The 18,114-nt window shown below is 43.7% G+C and overlaps 1 protein-coding gene across 4 annotated transcripts in view; it reads left to right on the forward strand.

Moving 5' to 3' along the window:
* GSS (glutathione synthetase) overlaps positions 1 to 18,114 on the forward strand; it is a 35,544-nt gene that overhangs the window by 13,983 nt on the left and 3,447 nt on the right. For all 4 annotated transcript variants that reach the window (XM_053246263.1, XM_053246267.1, XM_053246264.1 and 1 more), the window contains exons 4-12: positions 1,259 to 1,334; positions 2,136 to 2,275; positions 3,386 to 3,502; positions 11,164 to 11,244; positions 12,153 to 12,230; positions 12,977 to 13,043; positions 14,335 to 14,529; positions 14,783 to 14,864; positions 17,873 to 18,062. In XM_053246263.1, the coding sequence (XP_053102238.1) occupies positions 1,259 to 1,334; positions 2,136 to 2,275; positions 3,386 to 3,502; positions 11,164 to 11,244; positions 12,153 to 12,230; positions 12,977 to 13,043; positions 14,335 to 14,529; positions 14,783 to 14,864; positions 17,873 to 18,062 (1,026 nt within the window). The remainder of the gene's footprint in view (positions 1 to 1,258; positions 1,335 to 2,135; positions 2,276 to 3,385; positions 3,503 to 11,163; positions 11,245 to 12,152; positions 12,231 to 12,976; positions 13,044 to 14,334; positions 14,530 to 14,782; positions 14,865 to 17,872; positions 18,063 to 18,114) is intronic.

The following is an 18,114-nucleotide window of genomic DNA, read 5'->3' on the forward strand; positions in this document are numbered from 1 at the left end:
AGCCAGCCAAACACAACCAGGAAAAATTACTTTGAAAAGGAGGGGAGTTGAGGTGGGGGGTGAAAGCCAAACAAGCAAGCAGCAGGCAGAGACCTCACCAGTAGGCAGAAGCAGCACCACAAACCACAGCCAGAAAAGCAGCAGCAGCAGCAAGCAACTCTCTCTGCCTCACCTCAGCAAGGAAGGATTTTGCAAGCCCAGGGGCTTCCTTTAAGTAGAAGTTGAATCTCCCTCCTTTGGGAGCCCCCACCCTTGCCCTACTCCAGGACCAATAGGGTGCCAGTTCTTCAGAACTGGCAACACTGCAAAGCCTACCAGAGAGCCAGACACATCTGGTCAATCAGGGAAGCAGGAGCTCGGCAAATCACAGCAAGTGACAGAACAGTCACAAAATGGCCTCCAGCACCTAAAATGGAGGCTCGAACCTTCAAGCCTCTTTGAACCAGTTCGATAGAACCACGCTCTGTTTGGTTCGAACTTAGACCAGCATTGCCATAGGAATGCTCTGTTTGGTCCTAGTTCAAACCTTTGAACCAAACCGGTTTGAATTCAAACCTGTTCGCATATCTCTAACAATAACCTGTAAGTTTTTGCAAGAGAGATTCCTCTGTGATACAGATCTATCTTGACACAGTAGATTAACTGCATGATAGGCAGAAGTGTAGAGGGTAACTCTTTTCTTATGCTGTATTTTGGTGCAAGGCAAAAGCTTGCTAGTTGAATGTTGACTTGTTGCATAAATATTAAAGCCACAGAATGGCATATGACGTCGTCTTATGTAGCATTGTTAGGATAAGCATTAATTACTGCAGGATATTATATGCCATATATATTTACCTTGGGATAAGCTGCTTCATCTTGGGCATATTCAGAAAATTCTGTATCTTAAGGAAAACAGTCCCTTCTAACTTCAACCCTTCTACGGCCCAGATAAATTACATTCATGCTGAATAACATTCACCGAGTTGCAATGTCTCTATCATGTTTAAATTTCAAAATTTTAGGGAAAGCGAAAATAAACTGGACTTGAAAATTTAACGTCCAGTTGATTTCTTGGCACTTGCTATTTCCATATAATTTCCTCAGGGTCGTGATATGACTGCTTTGTCTTGTCATGTTGGCTGAGATCAGAACATTAGACATCAGGAAGGAATATTATTACTCATGTTGTTTTTTCAGGTAAAATATCCTTCGGATAATTATCTTGCTTTGCCCTACCAAAATTAAACGCATGCTCTTTCTTCCCTACCCTTCCTAGTACTGTCAAAGTGGATGACTTTACAGCTCAACTTTTTAAAATCTACAAGCAAGTTTTGAAAGAAGGAGTGACTCAGGTATTCCATAAGAAAGTGTCCGTTTTTTCACGAAGAACTTAGCTTTGTTTCATACTGCATAAGAAACGTCACCAGTGTAGATTTCTGAATTGTTTAATTGATACTGGTATATTATGACATTCTGAATTTCTAGAACATTAAACCAAAGCAGTAGTTCCTTCTGCTGGCGACTTAGTTATAATAGTCCTTTTAACTATAGTTGGTTAAACGGTGTTGTTGGAAGCAGTTGGCCATCTAATCTAGTGATGTATTCTTAATTGTCTGAATAAAATGTAAGAAACCTTTGGGTCAGTTGTACTTAACATAACTTATGATGTTCTACCAAAGGCTAATGCCATTTTAAATGGAAATGGAATCTGCAGAAGCCTTGTTCTAAGTTTTCCAAAAAAGCTAAACTGCAATCATGTGGATTGATTCAAGATGGCCAGTGCTTGTCACCAAATAAGCTAGTTGACATGTTGCTTTATGACAGGGATTTTCAACCAGGGGTATGCAAAAGGGGGGCAGATGCAGAGCACAGGGTTAGATTAAAGGTGGGGCACAAGTGGCATCTGCCCTGAGACCCCCCATTCATAGTGGGCTGCTTTTCTTCAAAAATGGGATGCACATAAGTAACTTGCTCTGTATGGGGCCCGTGACTGTAGTTGCCTCTCACAACTCTAACAATTAAGTGTGTGTATGGAGTACTTGAGCTTTGAGACAGAGGGGGTACACTTGTTTTTAAAAGGTTGGAAACTCTCAATTTATTATATAGGGTAATGGTGGTTCCTACACCTCTCGCTCTCTTCCTGTCTTGTTCAGTCAGTGTTTTTAGGAATCAACCGCTCTGATTACATGTTTGACTATGGCTCAGATGGCACTCCTGCTCTAAAGCAAGTGGAAATAAACACCATTGCTGCCAGCTTTGGAGGCCTCACATCTCGGACCACTGCAGTGCATCGGTAAGGGTGAAAGCAAACTGGGAGGCTCGCTTGTTTTGTGAGTGTTTTTCAGCCAAGCATCATTTTTGGCTAGAAGACAGTCCTGCCTTTTGCTTACTCTGTGTGTCCTGTATTTTATTTAGACAAGGCTGTTATAATTTTACTGTCACAGGAAAGGGTGATTTCTGAGATGATGTGCCAAGGTCTTCAGATTTTCAAGCTTACTTTTAAGGCCTAGTAGTTTTGTTTTTTAAAAAACTGAACATCTCAGGATACTGAATTCCATCCCTAATGTCAGTTTCCTCTCTTATGTGATACAGTCACATAAAGACAGTGTTATTTGTAGCATGTTATATCCTTTGGGGACTGTTTCCTCAGGTACATCTTGCATTCTAGAACCTAGTGTTCAATATAGAATGAGCCCTTTCTCATGATCGGCGAGTGGGGAGGAAAGCTGCTTGCACTTACCTCCCCACAGATGATCCCTCTTCTCTCCCTGGATGGGCGGATCTCCCGCATACACAATTGCTGGCAGCCACTGGCAGCGCAGAGGGACAGGGGCTGAGACGCTTCGTCCCAATCCCCAGAACTTTCATCATGCATGACATGAGTGTGCAATGCATTATGGAGATTCCTCTGACGCTGGCCGGGAGCCCTGCACTCTCCCAGCCCCGGCTGCAAGCAGGTGATCTAAAAAAAAAAATGGGGCTAAGAGTATGCTAGCTTTCTTAACCCTATTTAAGAGGGTGGCTTTGCAGCCAAGACACTGCCGGGATCGGATGTGATCCCGACAGTTCTCATGCGCCGTTCGGCAAGACTGGGCTTGGCTTCGTTAGCCCGGTTTTGCCTGCGCATGAGAACAGCTCCAATGTGTCTCCTCAATGGCATATGTGCATGCATAATGGATTTACTTGCAAACTAATGGAAGTGGCAGTTTGTCCCCTGCTTGCATATATTCTGCAATCAAAAGCTATTTATGTACTTGTGTGTCATTCATAAAGGATTACTGATGTGTACTTTGCACTTTAGAAACTGGTTCATCAGTCTTCATAGTTGTTTGCTTTGTACATTAATTGGCAGCTGTATGCTTTGGATTGTTGTGTGACCTTTATACATGCATTCCTATCACAGGCGTGTGCTGAACGTTTTGGGGAAGCCCAAGGAAGCCTCAAAATTATTGACTAATAATCCATCCAAAGGGATTGCCTTGGGTATTGCAAAAGCTTGGGAACTTTATGGCTCAGACAGGTAAGGGAAGAACCTTTGAGAATATAGACACAGTTATATGGACCTGCATGAAAGGAGCATTTGAGCATGCAGTAGTCTAATGCAGGGGTAACAAATCTGAAGCTCTCCCACTGTTGTTGGACTACAACTCCCATCATCTTCAACTGCGATGCAATGTGGTTGGAATTGATGGTAATTGTAGTCCAACAACTGGAGAGCCTCGGGTTGGCCATCCCTTATCTAATGTGGACTTTTAGGAGGAGTCCTAAAGAGTACATCTACAATATTGTTCTTTGTTGAATTCTGTTTCTCATGTATTTAATTTGATTTTCTTCATTGCTTCTAACATCCCTATATTTTTTGTTGTTTACAAACAATGCTACACAATAACGCAAATAAGAACACAGATGAAGAGATCTCAAAATATATGCTCAAAGCATAACAGATCTCCCAGTGCTCTGTACAAGATGTTTACAAATCTACCTTCAGTTAAATTAAAACATTGCAGTGTTGAAACTGCAGTTTGAACAGGCTTCGTTTTATTCCAATTAGCAGTAAATGGTTGCCAGCTTTTCTAGTTACTGGCAAGCTACTTCAGTGCTTCCTGCCCACATTTGCTTAAATGTTGTAGTTGTATTCCTCAGGATAATATGCCAGACCTTCTTAACCCACTCCTCTACTGAGCACTTCTCTTTTAATGTTCCAGTTGTTTGTCACAAAAAATCAAGGCCAGCATCAACACATTACCCTTAGTTTTTTGTATGTTTTTCTTAACATGGCCCTTAAAATTGCTTAAGAAACAGCCTTGTGGGTTAAATGAGAACTCCTCTTTTGTCATTAAAAAATATCTTCCCAGATTTCTCAGTCACACTTCATGATGCAAATATTCTTTGTTTGATCCTTCCAACAAATTCTCTTTACGTTAGCAAACTTTTTTTAACTTGCTGGGGTGTCGTCTTGGAATAAGATCTTATAATATTTTCCCTTAATAGCTACATCCACAACTCAAAGATTTTTTAGAAATACTAGTTTGTCCTCTTCCCATTCTTCTTTGGCCTTGTAGGGTAAGACTTCTATTAAAATTGAATACTTAAGTGAAAGCAAAAATACATACATTGCTTGTTTATAAAGTTTATAAACCCCTGCCAACTGAGCAAAGAGACACCGTTTAAAGTGGTGATTCTCTTATATTTAGCAGGGGGAGATCAACTGGTCCTATCCAACCCCAGCACAGCATCCCTCCAGTGGCTGCTGCTGTTATCTGCGTTATATATCATTTTAGATTGTGATCACTTTGGGGACAGGGGGCCATCTTATTTATTTATGTATTATTTATTTTTCTGTGTAAACTGCTTTGAGAACTTTGGTTGAAGAGCGGTATATAAATATTTGTTGTAGTAGTATTACAAGTTAATATTTTTTTAAATGTATACTTTCTTGAAACAAGGCCTTTGAATACATTCATAATTAAAATTAGTTGGTTAAACTGATTCTTCATTTGGGAACTTTTTTGGACATTACATTTCTAGTTAATAAGACTGAATGTTTTCGTGCTGTTCTTTGCACATTTGCAGTACATTCACAAAAATATTCACCAGAATAAAGAGATAAGGAGCTATAGTAATAGGCATGTGTGTCACATAAAGCAGAACGCTAGGGTGCATTCTTGCAAGCAGATTTATTTGTGAGTAGGAATGCCAGCTAGCCATGTCAAGTGGCAAACGTGTAAGGGATTATGTACATGTAACCTGTTGACAGATTTTTCAAAGGCGTCTAGAATTTCCTTTGGAAGTATTGACTTTTTCTGGTACAAGATGGGAATGAATCCTAATCTGGGACACCACCTAGAACTAGGTGCAGACATCAGCAGTTGTTCCTGGTATCGCCTGAGGTGTCCTGTGGAAAAGGCAACTGGTGCAGATATAACTGTAGTCTACTTCGCATTGAACCCAATGTCCCTGGTTCCTTGCACCACAAAGTGCTAGCTAACGTGTTGGTGAATCCACAGTTCTTTGCTGCTGGCATCCAAGGGCATCTCCTTGAGTGGGTTATGCTTCTCCACATGGCTCTTGAAGGCAGGACTATGCAAATTAGTGAGTTTTTAAGAGGTGGAGGTGCATGGCCCCACACAGTTCTTTTAGTCTTGCATGACTCCAAGGCAGTTCTTCTCAGCTCTTATTTCACTAACCAAACTTCCTTTCTCTTTCAGATTTCATCTTTTTGTTCTAGATTCCTCCTTCCTCACTTTACTGAAACTTCGCTATATTGAAGAAAACAAAAAAAATCTTTTTAGACTGTCTGTTTGTGTCCTCCCCCCCCCCCCTCGCTTCCCTCCTCTATCTCTGGGCTCTTTTGCCCCCCTTTTCTTTCCTCTCTACTGCACAGAAGACGCCAGGTGCGTTCTCCACATCAGGATCAGAAAGGGGAAGTTCCAACAGGGCCTGCTGAAGGCCCTTCAGGCTGTTGGCAAGCCACCCCCGCAAAGCCTAGCTTGCCAATCAGCAGAGGAGAGCACGGAGTGGAGCTCATACCCCGCCGAACAGCTGACAGGCGGTGCTCTGGAGATCCTGCCTGCTCAGTTGGACGTTTTTACTGCTGCCAAAGGGGAGAGCTCGGATAGGAGCGCCCCCCCCCCCCCACCGAACAGCTGCTGCGTGATGCTCCAGAGCTACCGCCCACTCAATTGGGCATTTTTGTGGGGGGGGCAGGCCCCGAACCCGTCCCCCCTCCCACCAGCTCCCTAGGCTGAGTGCCCTTGTTTAATCCAGCACCGCTGCTCTTGCTCGCTCCCCGAAGCCTTGCAAAGCACGTGGCTGCTAAGTCTGGACCCTGACGAATGCAGATGGCCTCCACAAGAGGCTTGCAGGGCGCAGCCCCCCCAAAACTCAAGGCCGCTTCCCACAAATTTGTGGCAACTGTGAGCGCAGGATCAGGCCAGGGGGCAGTTGAAACTCATCCACCAGGACCGTGGTGACCAGGAGCCCTTCAGCTGGAGCAGGCATGCAATTGGTGAGCTCGGGCCATGTTAGGCCTTCTGCTTCTTCTACCACCCTTACCGCAGGGCCCTCAGGGATCTAGCCTGTCCCAGTCCACTCCAGCACTGCAATTCCTCAACCAAATGCCCTCTGATATGCCACTTACCTGGTGCTCATGGTTCGAAGATCTGTTGGTTCATTCTTTTGAGCGTTGTGATCAATTAAAAGCGGAAAAGGTATAGGAGGGAACAATCCTCTTCCTCAAGTGCTTCGTCTTGTCTCTGAGGCTCCAGCTCCTAAAAAGGCCAAAAAAAAGTGCAAACACATTAAATAGGCAAAAAGGGGGAGGTCTAAATCTAAGCAGAGGGAAAAGAGTACCCATTCCTCTGAAATCTCAGACCATGACTCACCAGACCACAGGGGGCCCACGCCCAGAACTCCTGTGAGGATTCCCAGGTGAGAATCCTCAACACCCCCCAAACAAAACCCCACCAGTGCCGGTCCCAGTTATTCCCTTGGATGAAAAACTGATTCCAAGGGGAGACACTCCAGAGGACCCAGGGGTCCTCTTGGGGGCAACAGACCCTAAACAACCAGACAAAGAGGAGGGAGAGTGGTCAGATGGTCAGGAACCAGAGGGCCCTGAAGCCCCGCAGAAACGTTTTCAGTCATTGGACTTCATTTTGCTAATGTCCAAGACCATTCATACCTTTAGGTTTGACCCAACCTAGCCCTCAGGAATTCCATTTTTACTCAAAAAATGCTATGGTTTTTCCTGGACAGAAATCATACCAATCCTTTCGCCCCTTTCGGCCCGCCTTCACTGACAGGGTGAGGGTCTTCAGGTCTCAACGTCCCTACTGGGGCAAATCCAGATCTTCCAGACAGGGGTATGGGGACAGGGCTACCTTTCCCATCCCGAACAAGCAGGCCAAACACCAGTCCTGATTCAGACAGGTCACCCCTGGGTGGGTCACCTCTCTCATTTACATGCCTAGGAGGGCACCATCTCCAATCGTTGGGTACTCAACATCATCAAGGGGGGCTACTGCATAGACCTCACTGCTTCCTACCCACCCCAATCTTCCACCTCCCCTCCAAACACAAGGTTATCCAGGAGGCAATCCAGCACATCCTATGAATCAGGGCAATAGAACTGGTGCCAGAGGACCAACAGGGAGCAGGCATCTATTCCATCATTTTCACAGTGCCCAAAAAAGGTGGCTCCCTGCTGGTGGTTCCTTAAAATACCTCAACTGCTTCGTAAAAAAGAGGAAGTCTTCATGGAATCACTCAGGTAGAATGTGGAGGCCTTGCACCATTCCTAGCCTCCATAGAACTGAAAGAAGCTTATCTGAACATACCTATACTCCAAAACATTTGCCCTCGGCGCCAAAATGCACTACCAATACAGGGTGATATCTTTCAGCCTCTCCTCATCCCCTCACATATTCAAAAAAGTGCTGACACCAGTCATAGCACACCTCTGTCTCCTAGGGGTCAGGATTTTTGCTTCCCTGGATGACTTATTGGTCTAATCTCCATCTCTACAGTCTGCCCAAGGGGACCTCAACACCACATTACAGGCCCTCCAGACCCACGGGTTCCTGGTCAACAGGAAGAAAAGCCAGTTACACCCATCACATCAACTGCTACATCTGGGTGTCATGATAGACACACTAAGGAACAAGCTCTTCTTACCACCAGAACACAGAGCCACCCTGGAGACAGAAATTCATCAGGCCTTAGAACAGAAATCCCTGACATTAATCTCCCTCTCCAGGATCCTGGGACTGATGGTGGCAACCCTGGAATCAGTTCCATGGACATGTTTCCACCTACAGTCCTTGCAGTTGCTCCTGCTACCCTATCACCTGGAGATTGCCATAAAATCCACCAAATGGGTGCGCCTTCCACCCCAAGTGCTTCAATCTCTAAGATGATGGACTACACTTCCACACCTCTCTGGGAAAGGGGTTCCAAGACCCTCCACAAGTCATCGTTACCATGGATGCGAGCAAGCACAGGTGGGGTGCCCACTTCCTCTACGTATCGGCTCAAGGAAAGTGGACTGCTGAAAAACAACACAGCATCAACTGGCTGGAGCTCCAAGCGATATGGTTGGCACTTCTGACATTCTATCACATAGTTCAATACCAACACGTACTGATCTGCACGGACAACATCACAGCAAAAGCATATGTACCACCAGGGGGAGGAACCAAAATCTCTGTAGGCAGAAGCAGTTCTCCTGTTACAGTGGGCCAAACAACATGTGGCATCCATAACAGCCCACCACATGCAAGGTGACCTGAACACGGTGGCAGGCTGACTCAGCAGGAAGGAAGTCCTCCAAGGATAATGGAGACTGAACACGGAGACCTTCAGGTTGATATCGGACCACTTTGGCCAGTTGTCCATGGATCTGTTTGCAACTCCAGCCAAGGCTTAGGTAGCACGATTCTTCACCAGGTTTCCCTGCCCGCAAGCAGAAGCGGTGGATGCTCTGTTGGCTCCATGGCTGGCGGATTTGCTGTACGCCTTCCCACCAACTCCGCTTCGTGCCCGGTTTCTGCAATGGGTGAAACTCCTCAAGGCCAGGTCATACTAGTAACATTATTCTGGCCTTGAAGACTGGTTTTCAGAATTCCAGAACCTGGCAGCAGCAGAACACCTGATACTTCCAGTCACAGTGGACCTACTTCAGTAGGGTCCAGTCCACCATCCAGATCCAGGCTGGTTACAGCTAGCTGCCAGGAGACTGAATGGCGCCTCCTGAAACAGCATAGCTACTCTCCAAAAGTGTTAGACATGATGCTGGCTTCAGACCCCTCTCCATGAACAGTATTTATCAATACACTTGCAAGGCGTTCCTCCAGTGGTCTGCAAGACATGTTCCTAAGGGGGCAGCGACCATGAAGCATCTTCCTCAATTTCTTCAAGACAGCCTGGACCGGGGTCTCTCCGCAAACGCATTGAAACAGCAGGCTGCCTTCTTAGTGGAACTCATTTCAGGGGGATCAAAACGCTCCAAACTGAAACACCCGCACTTGAGGCACTTCCTCAGGGGGGCAACCCTGATATCCCTCCTGTGGTGCATCGTTTTCCTACATGGAACTTGCATACGGTCCTGAAGGCTCTCCAGAGTCCCCCCTTTGAGCCCATCTAATCTATTCCATTACGTCTACTAACCCAAAAGCTGGGGGTTTTTTATAGCTGTTACATCAGCACGTATGGTGTCTGAGCTCTGGGCCCTTTCAGTTCACAAGAACCTTTTGTATTTTTTCTGAAAAAGCTGTGAGGCTCATCCCTCACCCCCTTTTTTCCATCCCAAGGTGGCCTCCTCGTTTCATTTGTCCCAGGACGTAGCCTTGCCATCTTTTTGTCCAAACCTGGTGCATCCAGTGGAAAAGGCTTGGCACAAGCTGGACATCTGTAGTTGCCTAAAGACACACATAAAATTCACAGAGCACATCCAGACTATGAGTCGCTGTTCATTTCGTTTTTGCCTCGCAACATGGGTAAGGCCATTACCCCCACCACATAGCTCGGTGGCTCAAGGCGTGCTTAGCCCTGACCTTAGGGCTCCCATTAAAGTGTTTGCTCATTCTACCAGGGCAGCCACCACCTTGGCTGTGTTTTCTACGAATGCTCCGTCCCAGACATTTGTAGGGCAGCTACCTGGAAGGCCCCCTCAACCTTTATCAGACACTGCTAATTAGATAACTTCGCCTCTGCTCAAGCAGCATTTGGGAGGCGGGTACTCCAACAGGTCTGTCCTTTGGAGTAAGCGGAGGTTGGGCTGAGGTTTGTGGTATGTCCCCACTCAAGGAGATGCCCTTGGATGTCAGCAGCAGAGAATGGAGCATTGGTTCACTTACCATGAAGGCGGCTTCTTGCTGCTGCATCCAAGGACGTCTTGACCCACCCTTCAACTCCTGTGCCTACACCTCAGGGATCCTAGGGGAGTATTTCTAAATTGCCTAGATATCAAAGTTTTCTACTGTTGTCCATTTTTTACTGGACCCCATCAGGTTTATTAGTATTTTCCAATATACTGTTAGTTTACTGTTTTGGGGTTTCCCCCCCCACCTTGTTAAGTGTTTATTCCTTTTCTTTAATAAGTGTTTCTTCTTCTTCAAGTACCCCTGGCTTTCTTGGCCTAAAAGAACTGGGTGGGGTCATGCTCCTCCACCTCTTAAATACTCTAACTAATTTGCATAGTCCTGCCTTAGAGAGCCGCATGGAGAAGCATAACCCACTCAAGAAGATGCCCTTGGATGCAGCAGCAAGAAGAAGCCTTCATGGTAAGTGAACCAATGCTCCATTCTCTGCTGGTGTAGGATGGCACCCATCGTGGGTTATCTCCACCCACATGCTCCAGAAGGCAGAACTATTTAAATGAAGGAGACTTTTAAGAAGCCCGTATAGGGCAGTCCCCTTCAGTTCTTTAGTCCTGCCTGTGTTCTAGAAGGTTACTCCTTCTTGCCTATTGTCATTGGCTTTTTTCTAGACCTTTCTGTATTCCTGGACAGTCTTCTGATAGTCATTCCTTTTCTCTTTACTTTACATTTTTCCTTCTGTTTACCTTTTTAAAAAATCATTTTTTAAAACTTTCTCCTAAATGTATTTTGTAAAGAGGAAACTGCAACTAGAGCCACATTTTAATATATATATATGTATGTATTTATGTTTTGTCTGTTTTAGGGCAGTTGTAATGTTCCTCGTTGAAGAGGCTCAGAGGAATATTTTTGACCAACGTTGTGTAGAAAATGAACTTTGGTTGAGGTAATTTGTCTCATTTGTGTGCCACCTTTTGTCAATCGGCCTTAAAGCAGCCAACAATGTCAATTAAAACAATACAACAAAAAACCCACACAGTAAAAAAAACAAAATATAATTAAATTGAATAGTATGAAATCACAGCTGCAGAGAAATCCTTCCCCTTCAATTCATCCCAAAGGCACAGTGAAACAAACAAAAATGCTGCCTGAAAGCCAGGAGAGATGAGGCAGCACAAACCTCCAGGAGTGAGTTGCCACTTCTGGGTGCTGCCAGAGGGAAAGCCCTGCCCTGTGTATCTGCCAACGGAGCTTTGGCAAGCATTTGCATGTAGATCGGAGCCTCTCCTGGTGATCTTACTGGGCGACGACAGATTTATATGGGAGCAAGTAGTCCTTAAGGTACTAGGGCCCAAGCTTCAGGATGTGGTCTTTAAGACAATGCCATTTAATTAATCCCCAGAAAGCTGATCTGATTTGCATCATTCACGTTTAATGACACAGTCTTTTGATTCCTCCAGATAATACTTTAATGGCACCAGAGTTATCGAATATGTCTCTGAGTAGGAGAATGCTAAAGGCACAATCCAGGCCTGATCTCGCCCACTGAAAGCAATAAGGCTTAACAGTGCTTAATGCTGTTGGGACATACGGTCTCTCTCTGTGCAATGCAGTTGTTTGGGAAATCCTGGCATTTAAATCTTCTTGATAGGAGTGTATGGCACATCATATATAACTCCATTGTCTTCCTAAATAGGCTTTAAAATAACACTGCAACATTTTAAAACATGCCTACATTTCAAATTGCATTTTGTGCATCAATAATTCTATTAAGTGTTCCAAGCGCTTCACATGAATGGCTAAGTGGTAAACATTTTAACCAAGTTCAATGCCTTTGTCATTTGCTTCCTAAAGGAATATCCGGGTGATTCGGAGAAGGTTTAAGGATGTGTTTGAAAAGGCATCTTTGGATAATGACAAGAGATTGCATATGTAAGTATTTCCAGAGACTTGCCACTGAATATGGCCAAACACATAAATTTCATCTTAATGAATGAACAGCCAGTTCCTAATTTCAAAGGAACTTTTGCACTTGCCACTGATAGCGTTGCTACCTGTCTCTATCTAGAAGCACAGGTTGCAGACTGACAGCTTTCTTGAGCATCTTATGTCTGCGATTTGTGTTCAGGAAGATACAGTAACATGAACTCTCTGATCCATTTTTAGAGCTTTAGTGAAGACAGCATGCTAGTGTTGCTGTCAATGTGACAAGTGCATTCAGGTGGTAAAGACACTTATATTCTGTGTTATAATGGTAGCAGTGCATTTTAAAGCAATTTCTTCCAGTGCATCCAGTTGTGCACTAAATTGTGGAGTTTCTATGAAGACTTTCCCTAACCCTAAGGAGTTAATGCTTGTATCCATAAATAGAGAGTGAGTGCAAAGATATACTGTATTTGAGCCACAGGTAATCATTTCCCTACAGTTGTACACTTAGGAAGTTTTTACCTCATATGATGAAGTCCTTATACCTTTGGATAGCATTTTCCAGTGGTATTAGAAATAACTCAGTAGCTCATGGAAAAGATCTCCACATTTGTAGGATGAGGGGGTCTTAATACTTGGGGGTTTTGGCTTTTGATTTTTCACTGTTTAGAGCTGCTGAGGGAGTGAGAGCCATAATATGAACATAGCCCAAGACTAGTGGAAGGAGTTGATTATTATGGTCTTTGTTCCAGAGATGGGGAGGAAGTTGCGGTGGTGTACTACAGAGAAGGTTATGTTCCAAAGAATTATAATAAACAGGTTGGTACCATTGTTTTGAGACCTCAATTGGAAGATATTGGTCATTAGGTTCAAAACTATCCAAAGCAAAGTAGGGTCTCCCCATGATTCAGCACACCAACAGTTCTTCAGTTGTTTGTATATTCAGTGTTCCCCATGGCAGTTTTATGTTGACAATCTGACATCTTTCCCCACCCCACCCCCAGCTAATTCTAGTGGCACATCAGTACTTCACTAATTATGGCAGTAGTTCAACCTATTTCTTAAAACATTCAGCTGATCCATGAACAGAAATTGAGAGAGAAGAGTAAGAACTCTCATTTCTTCACCTCATGGGATGGGGAATACCATATGAAATTCCCTTTTGCAGTATGATAAATCCCTTTTGCATGAGAATATTTTTATAAATATAATGGAGGGTGTGCACGTGAGTGAAAAGGGAGGGGGAAATCTGCACCAAGAAAAGCTGAGTTTGTAACCAGCTTTTACAAACAAATGTAAATTTGTTATTTGTAATAACTGCGTAATTCTACTAGTCATGAAGAACAGAAAAACACAGAGTATTTGAGGCCCGTCTGATCACTGGAGATCTTACTGAGCCCTTCCTTTCCCCACCCCTAAAATTTCTGCAGGCATTGCTAATACATTGTTTACAGCCCTAAGAGTGAAGAAGAAAAAGCAGAGTGAAAAAGAGTGAAAAAGAAAAAGACTGAAGAAAAAGCAGGAATTGCCTGAGATGCACAGGATGTTGACTTCTGCATTTAGTGGCCCTTCTGCATCTCCTGGGCGATGCTCCAGAAAGCTTCCTGGCCTTGGAGAAAAGCCGGGTGGGTGGGTGGGAGGGTAGGAGCTAAAATCATCTATGTGTGCCCCCCAAACACATGTGACACTATCACTGGCATCCAAACTCCACTTCTGGATTTATGTATTTGTGGTTTTTTAAAAAAAATTATGTATTTGTTTTAAAAATGAATTTTCAAGGCAGCTCACAAAGTAGAGGAAAAAATCCTAAAATAACAAAATAAAGCATCAGTCAACCAGTGAAATGACAGATCAACAACACTCCAACTCAAAAACTATCGAATTAAGCATTTGGAAGTAGTTTTATATGTTAAAAACCTGATGAAAATTTTCAAAATAAGAGATTCAAGTGCATAATATTAACAACTGCCCAGGGACCTTTTTGTATGGGGCGACATATAAATGTACTAAATAAATAAATAAATAAGTCTTGACTTTAAAAATTTGAATAAAATGCATGTTACATGGGAACCTAGACTGGATTAATTCCCTTTTCTTTGTTTGCCCTAAGAACTGGGAAGCACGGTTGATGCTGGAAAGGTCCAGAGCAGTTAAGTGCCCTGATATTGCCACACAACTTGCCGGGACCAAAAAAGTTCAACAGGAGCTGAGCCGACCAGGAATGCTGGAAAAATTGCTGCATAATAAACCAGATGCAGTGGCTCAATTAAGAGCAACATTCACTGGCCTCTATTCTTTGGAGATGGTAAGTTGCAATGTATTGTGGGAAATGTACATCATCTTGTACTTGAGTTTTCTTGCAGGGGTGTGGGATCATTGACATACAAAGATGCAGTGCAGAACAAAAGCAGAGGACTCAGTTTGTGTGATGACTGTGACATTTACAGTTTCAGTAAACTCTGAACACTAGAATTGTTCTTGTCATGTAACAGAACTTGCTTAGACTTGAAAGCAGACAACTATGTATGCAAAAGGATTCTTCTTTATGCTTTCTGTAGGATGAAGAAGGTGACAAGATGGTTGCCATGGCAATTGCTGATCCAGACCGGTTTGTGTTAAAACCACAACGGGAAGGAGGAGGTAATTTTGTATAGGATGAGGCCAACAGTCTGGCTGGAGGATCGGGAGTTCACAGTTGACTAGAACTTGAGGACATGTGGAGGAGAGTGAGATTGAAAATAAATGTAATTTATTAGGCACGAATAAGAGAAAGTACCACACAGATTTCACTTATACTCAGTTTAGTAGAAGAACAGAATGTAAACATTTTAGCCAATAAATAAAACATGATAAAATAAAAAGCCTGAGGTAAATCTTGCCTCATGAACCTTTTGGAATTCTTTGAGAGTGTCAGCAAGTGTGTGGATAAAGGTGATCCAGTTGACATAGTATACCTAGACTTCCAAAAAGCTTTCGACAAAGTTCCTCATCAAAGACTCATGAGAAAACTTAACAGTCATGGGATAAGGGGACAAGTGCATGTGTGGATTGCTAACTGGTTGAAGGCCAGGAAACAGAGGGTAGGGATAAATGGAGAGTTTTCACAATGGAGGGAACTAAGAAGTGGGGTCCCCCAGGGATCTGTACTGGGACCAGTGCCAATTAATTTATTCATAAATGATCTAGAAGTAGAGGTCAGCAGGTGGCCAAATTTGCAGATGATACCAAATTCTTTCGGGTAGTGAAATCCACAACAGATTGTGAGTAGCTCCAAAAGGATCTCCCCAAACTGGGTGAATGGGTGACAAAATGGCAAATGCGGTTCACTGTTGGCAAGTGTAAAGTGATACACATGGGAACGAAAAACCCCAACTTCACGTATATGTTGACAGGATCTGAGCTGTCGGTGACTGACTAGGAGAGGGATCTTGGGGTCGTGGTGGACAGCTCGTTGAAAGTGTCGACTCAATGTGCGGCAGCTGTGAAAAAGTCCAATTCCATGATAGGGATCATTAGGAAGGGGACTGAAAATAAAACTGCTAATATTATAATGCCCTTATACAAAACGATGGTGCGGCCACACCTGGAGTACTGTGTACAATTCTGGTCACCACATCTAAAAAAGGACATTGTATAACTTGAAAAGGTGCAGAAGATGGCAACCAAGATGATCAGGGCCTAGAGCACCTTTTTTATGAGGCAAGGCTCCAACACCTGGGGCTTTTTAGCTTAAAAAAAAAAAGACCATACTAGCTGGGTGACTCTGGGGCAGTCACTTCTCTCTCAGCCTAACCTACTTCACAGGGTTGTTGTGAGGAGAAACTCAAGTATGTAGCACACCGCTCAGGGCTCCTTGGAGGAAGAGCGGGATATAAATGTAAAAATAAATAAATAAAAATAAAATAAAATGATAGAGGTCAATAAAATCAGGCATGGTGTGAAGGAAGTGGATAGAGAGAAAATCTTCTCCCTCTCACATAACACTAGAACCAGGGGTCATCCCATGAAATTGAATGCCAGGAAATTTAGAACCAACATACGGAAGTACTTTTTCACACAATGCATAATCAACTTTTGGAATTCTCTCCCACAAGATGTGGTGACAGCCAACAACTTGGATGGCTTTAAGAGGGGTTTGGATAACTTCATGGAGGAGAGGTCTATCAATGGCTACTAGTCAGAGGGCTATAGGCCACCTCTAGCCTCAAAGGCACTATGCCTCTGAGTACCAGTTGCAAGGGAGTAACAGCAGGAGAGAGGGCATGCCCTCAACTCCTGCCTTTAGGCTTCCAGCGACATCTGGTGCGCTACTGTATGATACAGGATGCTGGACTAGATGGGCCTTGGGCCTGATCCAGCAGTGCTGTTCTTATGTTCTATTCTTAAGCACCTTTTGAATCCACAGGAATTTACTTGCAATTAAATGTGTTTGGGATCAGGGTGTCAGTTCTAGAATCTCTACATTTTCTATAACATTTTGTCTTCTGAGTTACTACCATAATATCCCCCCTGTATTGTATGCAGTACTAACTTTTTAAGGAAAATGGAGGAAACTGAAACTGTTTCTGTTTGTTATACTCACCACCTAACATGGACCTGTTTCCCTTCCCCCTTTCTTTGCCTCAAGTTTTCTAGACAAGGAGAGGCACTGCAAGTTAGTACAAATTCTCTAGCTTGCCTGGTTCAGAAACAGTTTTCTTGCTGCCAAGGTTAGGAACTGCTATTCTGCAGTATATGGTACATTAAGATGGCAGGACAGGCAGATCACTAACTGGAATGATTCAGAGCTAATTTGAGCCCATTGGCTTAGAGAGAGAGGAGAGGGTCGGACCATGTAGCTGAGGGACAGCTGGTATTACTTGTACCAAAACAAAAAAAAGCCTCCTATTTTCTCCTAAAATGTATATCTCCATGTTTTATATGCACCATAGACTGAGGCTATTACTAAAGGTGGGGGAAAGTATATTATAACTGGAAAATTAAGGTACCTATTAAAGGTAGGAATATGTAATTTTAAGCAAATACATAGATTCAAATACACTTCTACAGACTTACAACTTACCACCTGCAATACACACCTGCTGTGGCATTCTGTTCACCTGTTATCCTATGGTGCTTCTGGTCTTACAGCATGCATTTCAAATGAGATCCTTCCACTGCCATCATTTTTATTAAGCATCAGTCCTTATTACTGCTGAGCATAATTTGCTTTCACATTCTATGAATTCTGACGGTTTCCACATATTTATCAGTGGACATAATTTTCCTCTGTCTTCCTGGCGCCAGATGCATCTTGTGCCAGTGTTGTATATCCTTGCCTTAAAAGCCTGCAACTAAAGGTACTCTGAGAGAACACTGGAAAATCATACCCATTCCACTGTTGTCTGTCCATGATCTGTAGTTCGCACAGAAGTGTAGATTGTCTCTTACATGGTTCTGTGACACTGTCCTTCCCACTAGCATAAGGGCAATGAGTGAATTGTTCATTTTGGCAGAGGAATGCCTTGTTGTTCAGCACGCCTTCTTCCCCCCAAAATCTGCTCTCAATATTCTGTATTTGGTGGGCAGGAGATAACATGCCAACTTCATTCCCCAGCTGCTTCAGCTGAGTTGCAGTCATGTGAACTTGTCTGCTTCTGTCTTGGTAGGAAACAATCTCTACGGTGTGGAGCTCAAGCAGGTTTTGGAGAAGATGAAGGACAGCTCTGAGCGGACCTCCTACATTCTCATGGACAAACTAAAGCCTCTCCCTGCACTGAATTACTTGCTGAGGGCACATAGTCCACTCAAAATATCAGAATGTGTGTCTGAACTGGGAATCTTTGGTGTCTATGTCAGGTGAGGAAGTGGCTTTGTTTTCTGGGCTTATGCTTTAATTTTTCAATATGGT

Source organism: Hemicordylus capensis, chromosome 4 (genome assembly GCF_027244095.1).
Source record: "Hemicordylus capensis ecotype Gifberg chromosome 4, rHemCap1.1.pri, whole genome shotgun sequence".
NCBI classification, from domain to species: Eukaryota; Metazoa; Chordata; class Lepidosauria; order Squamata; family Cordylidae; genus Hemicordylus; species Hemicordylus capensis.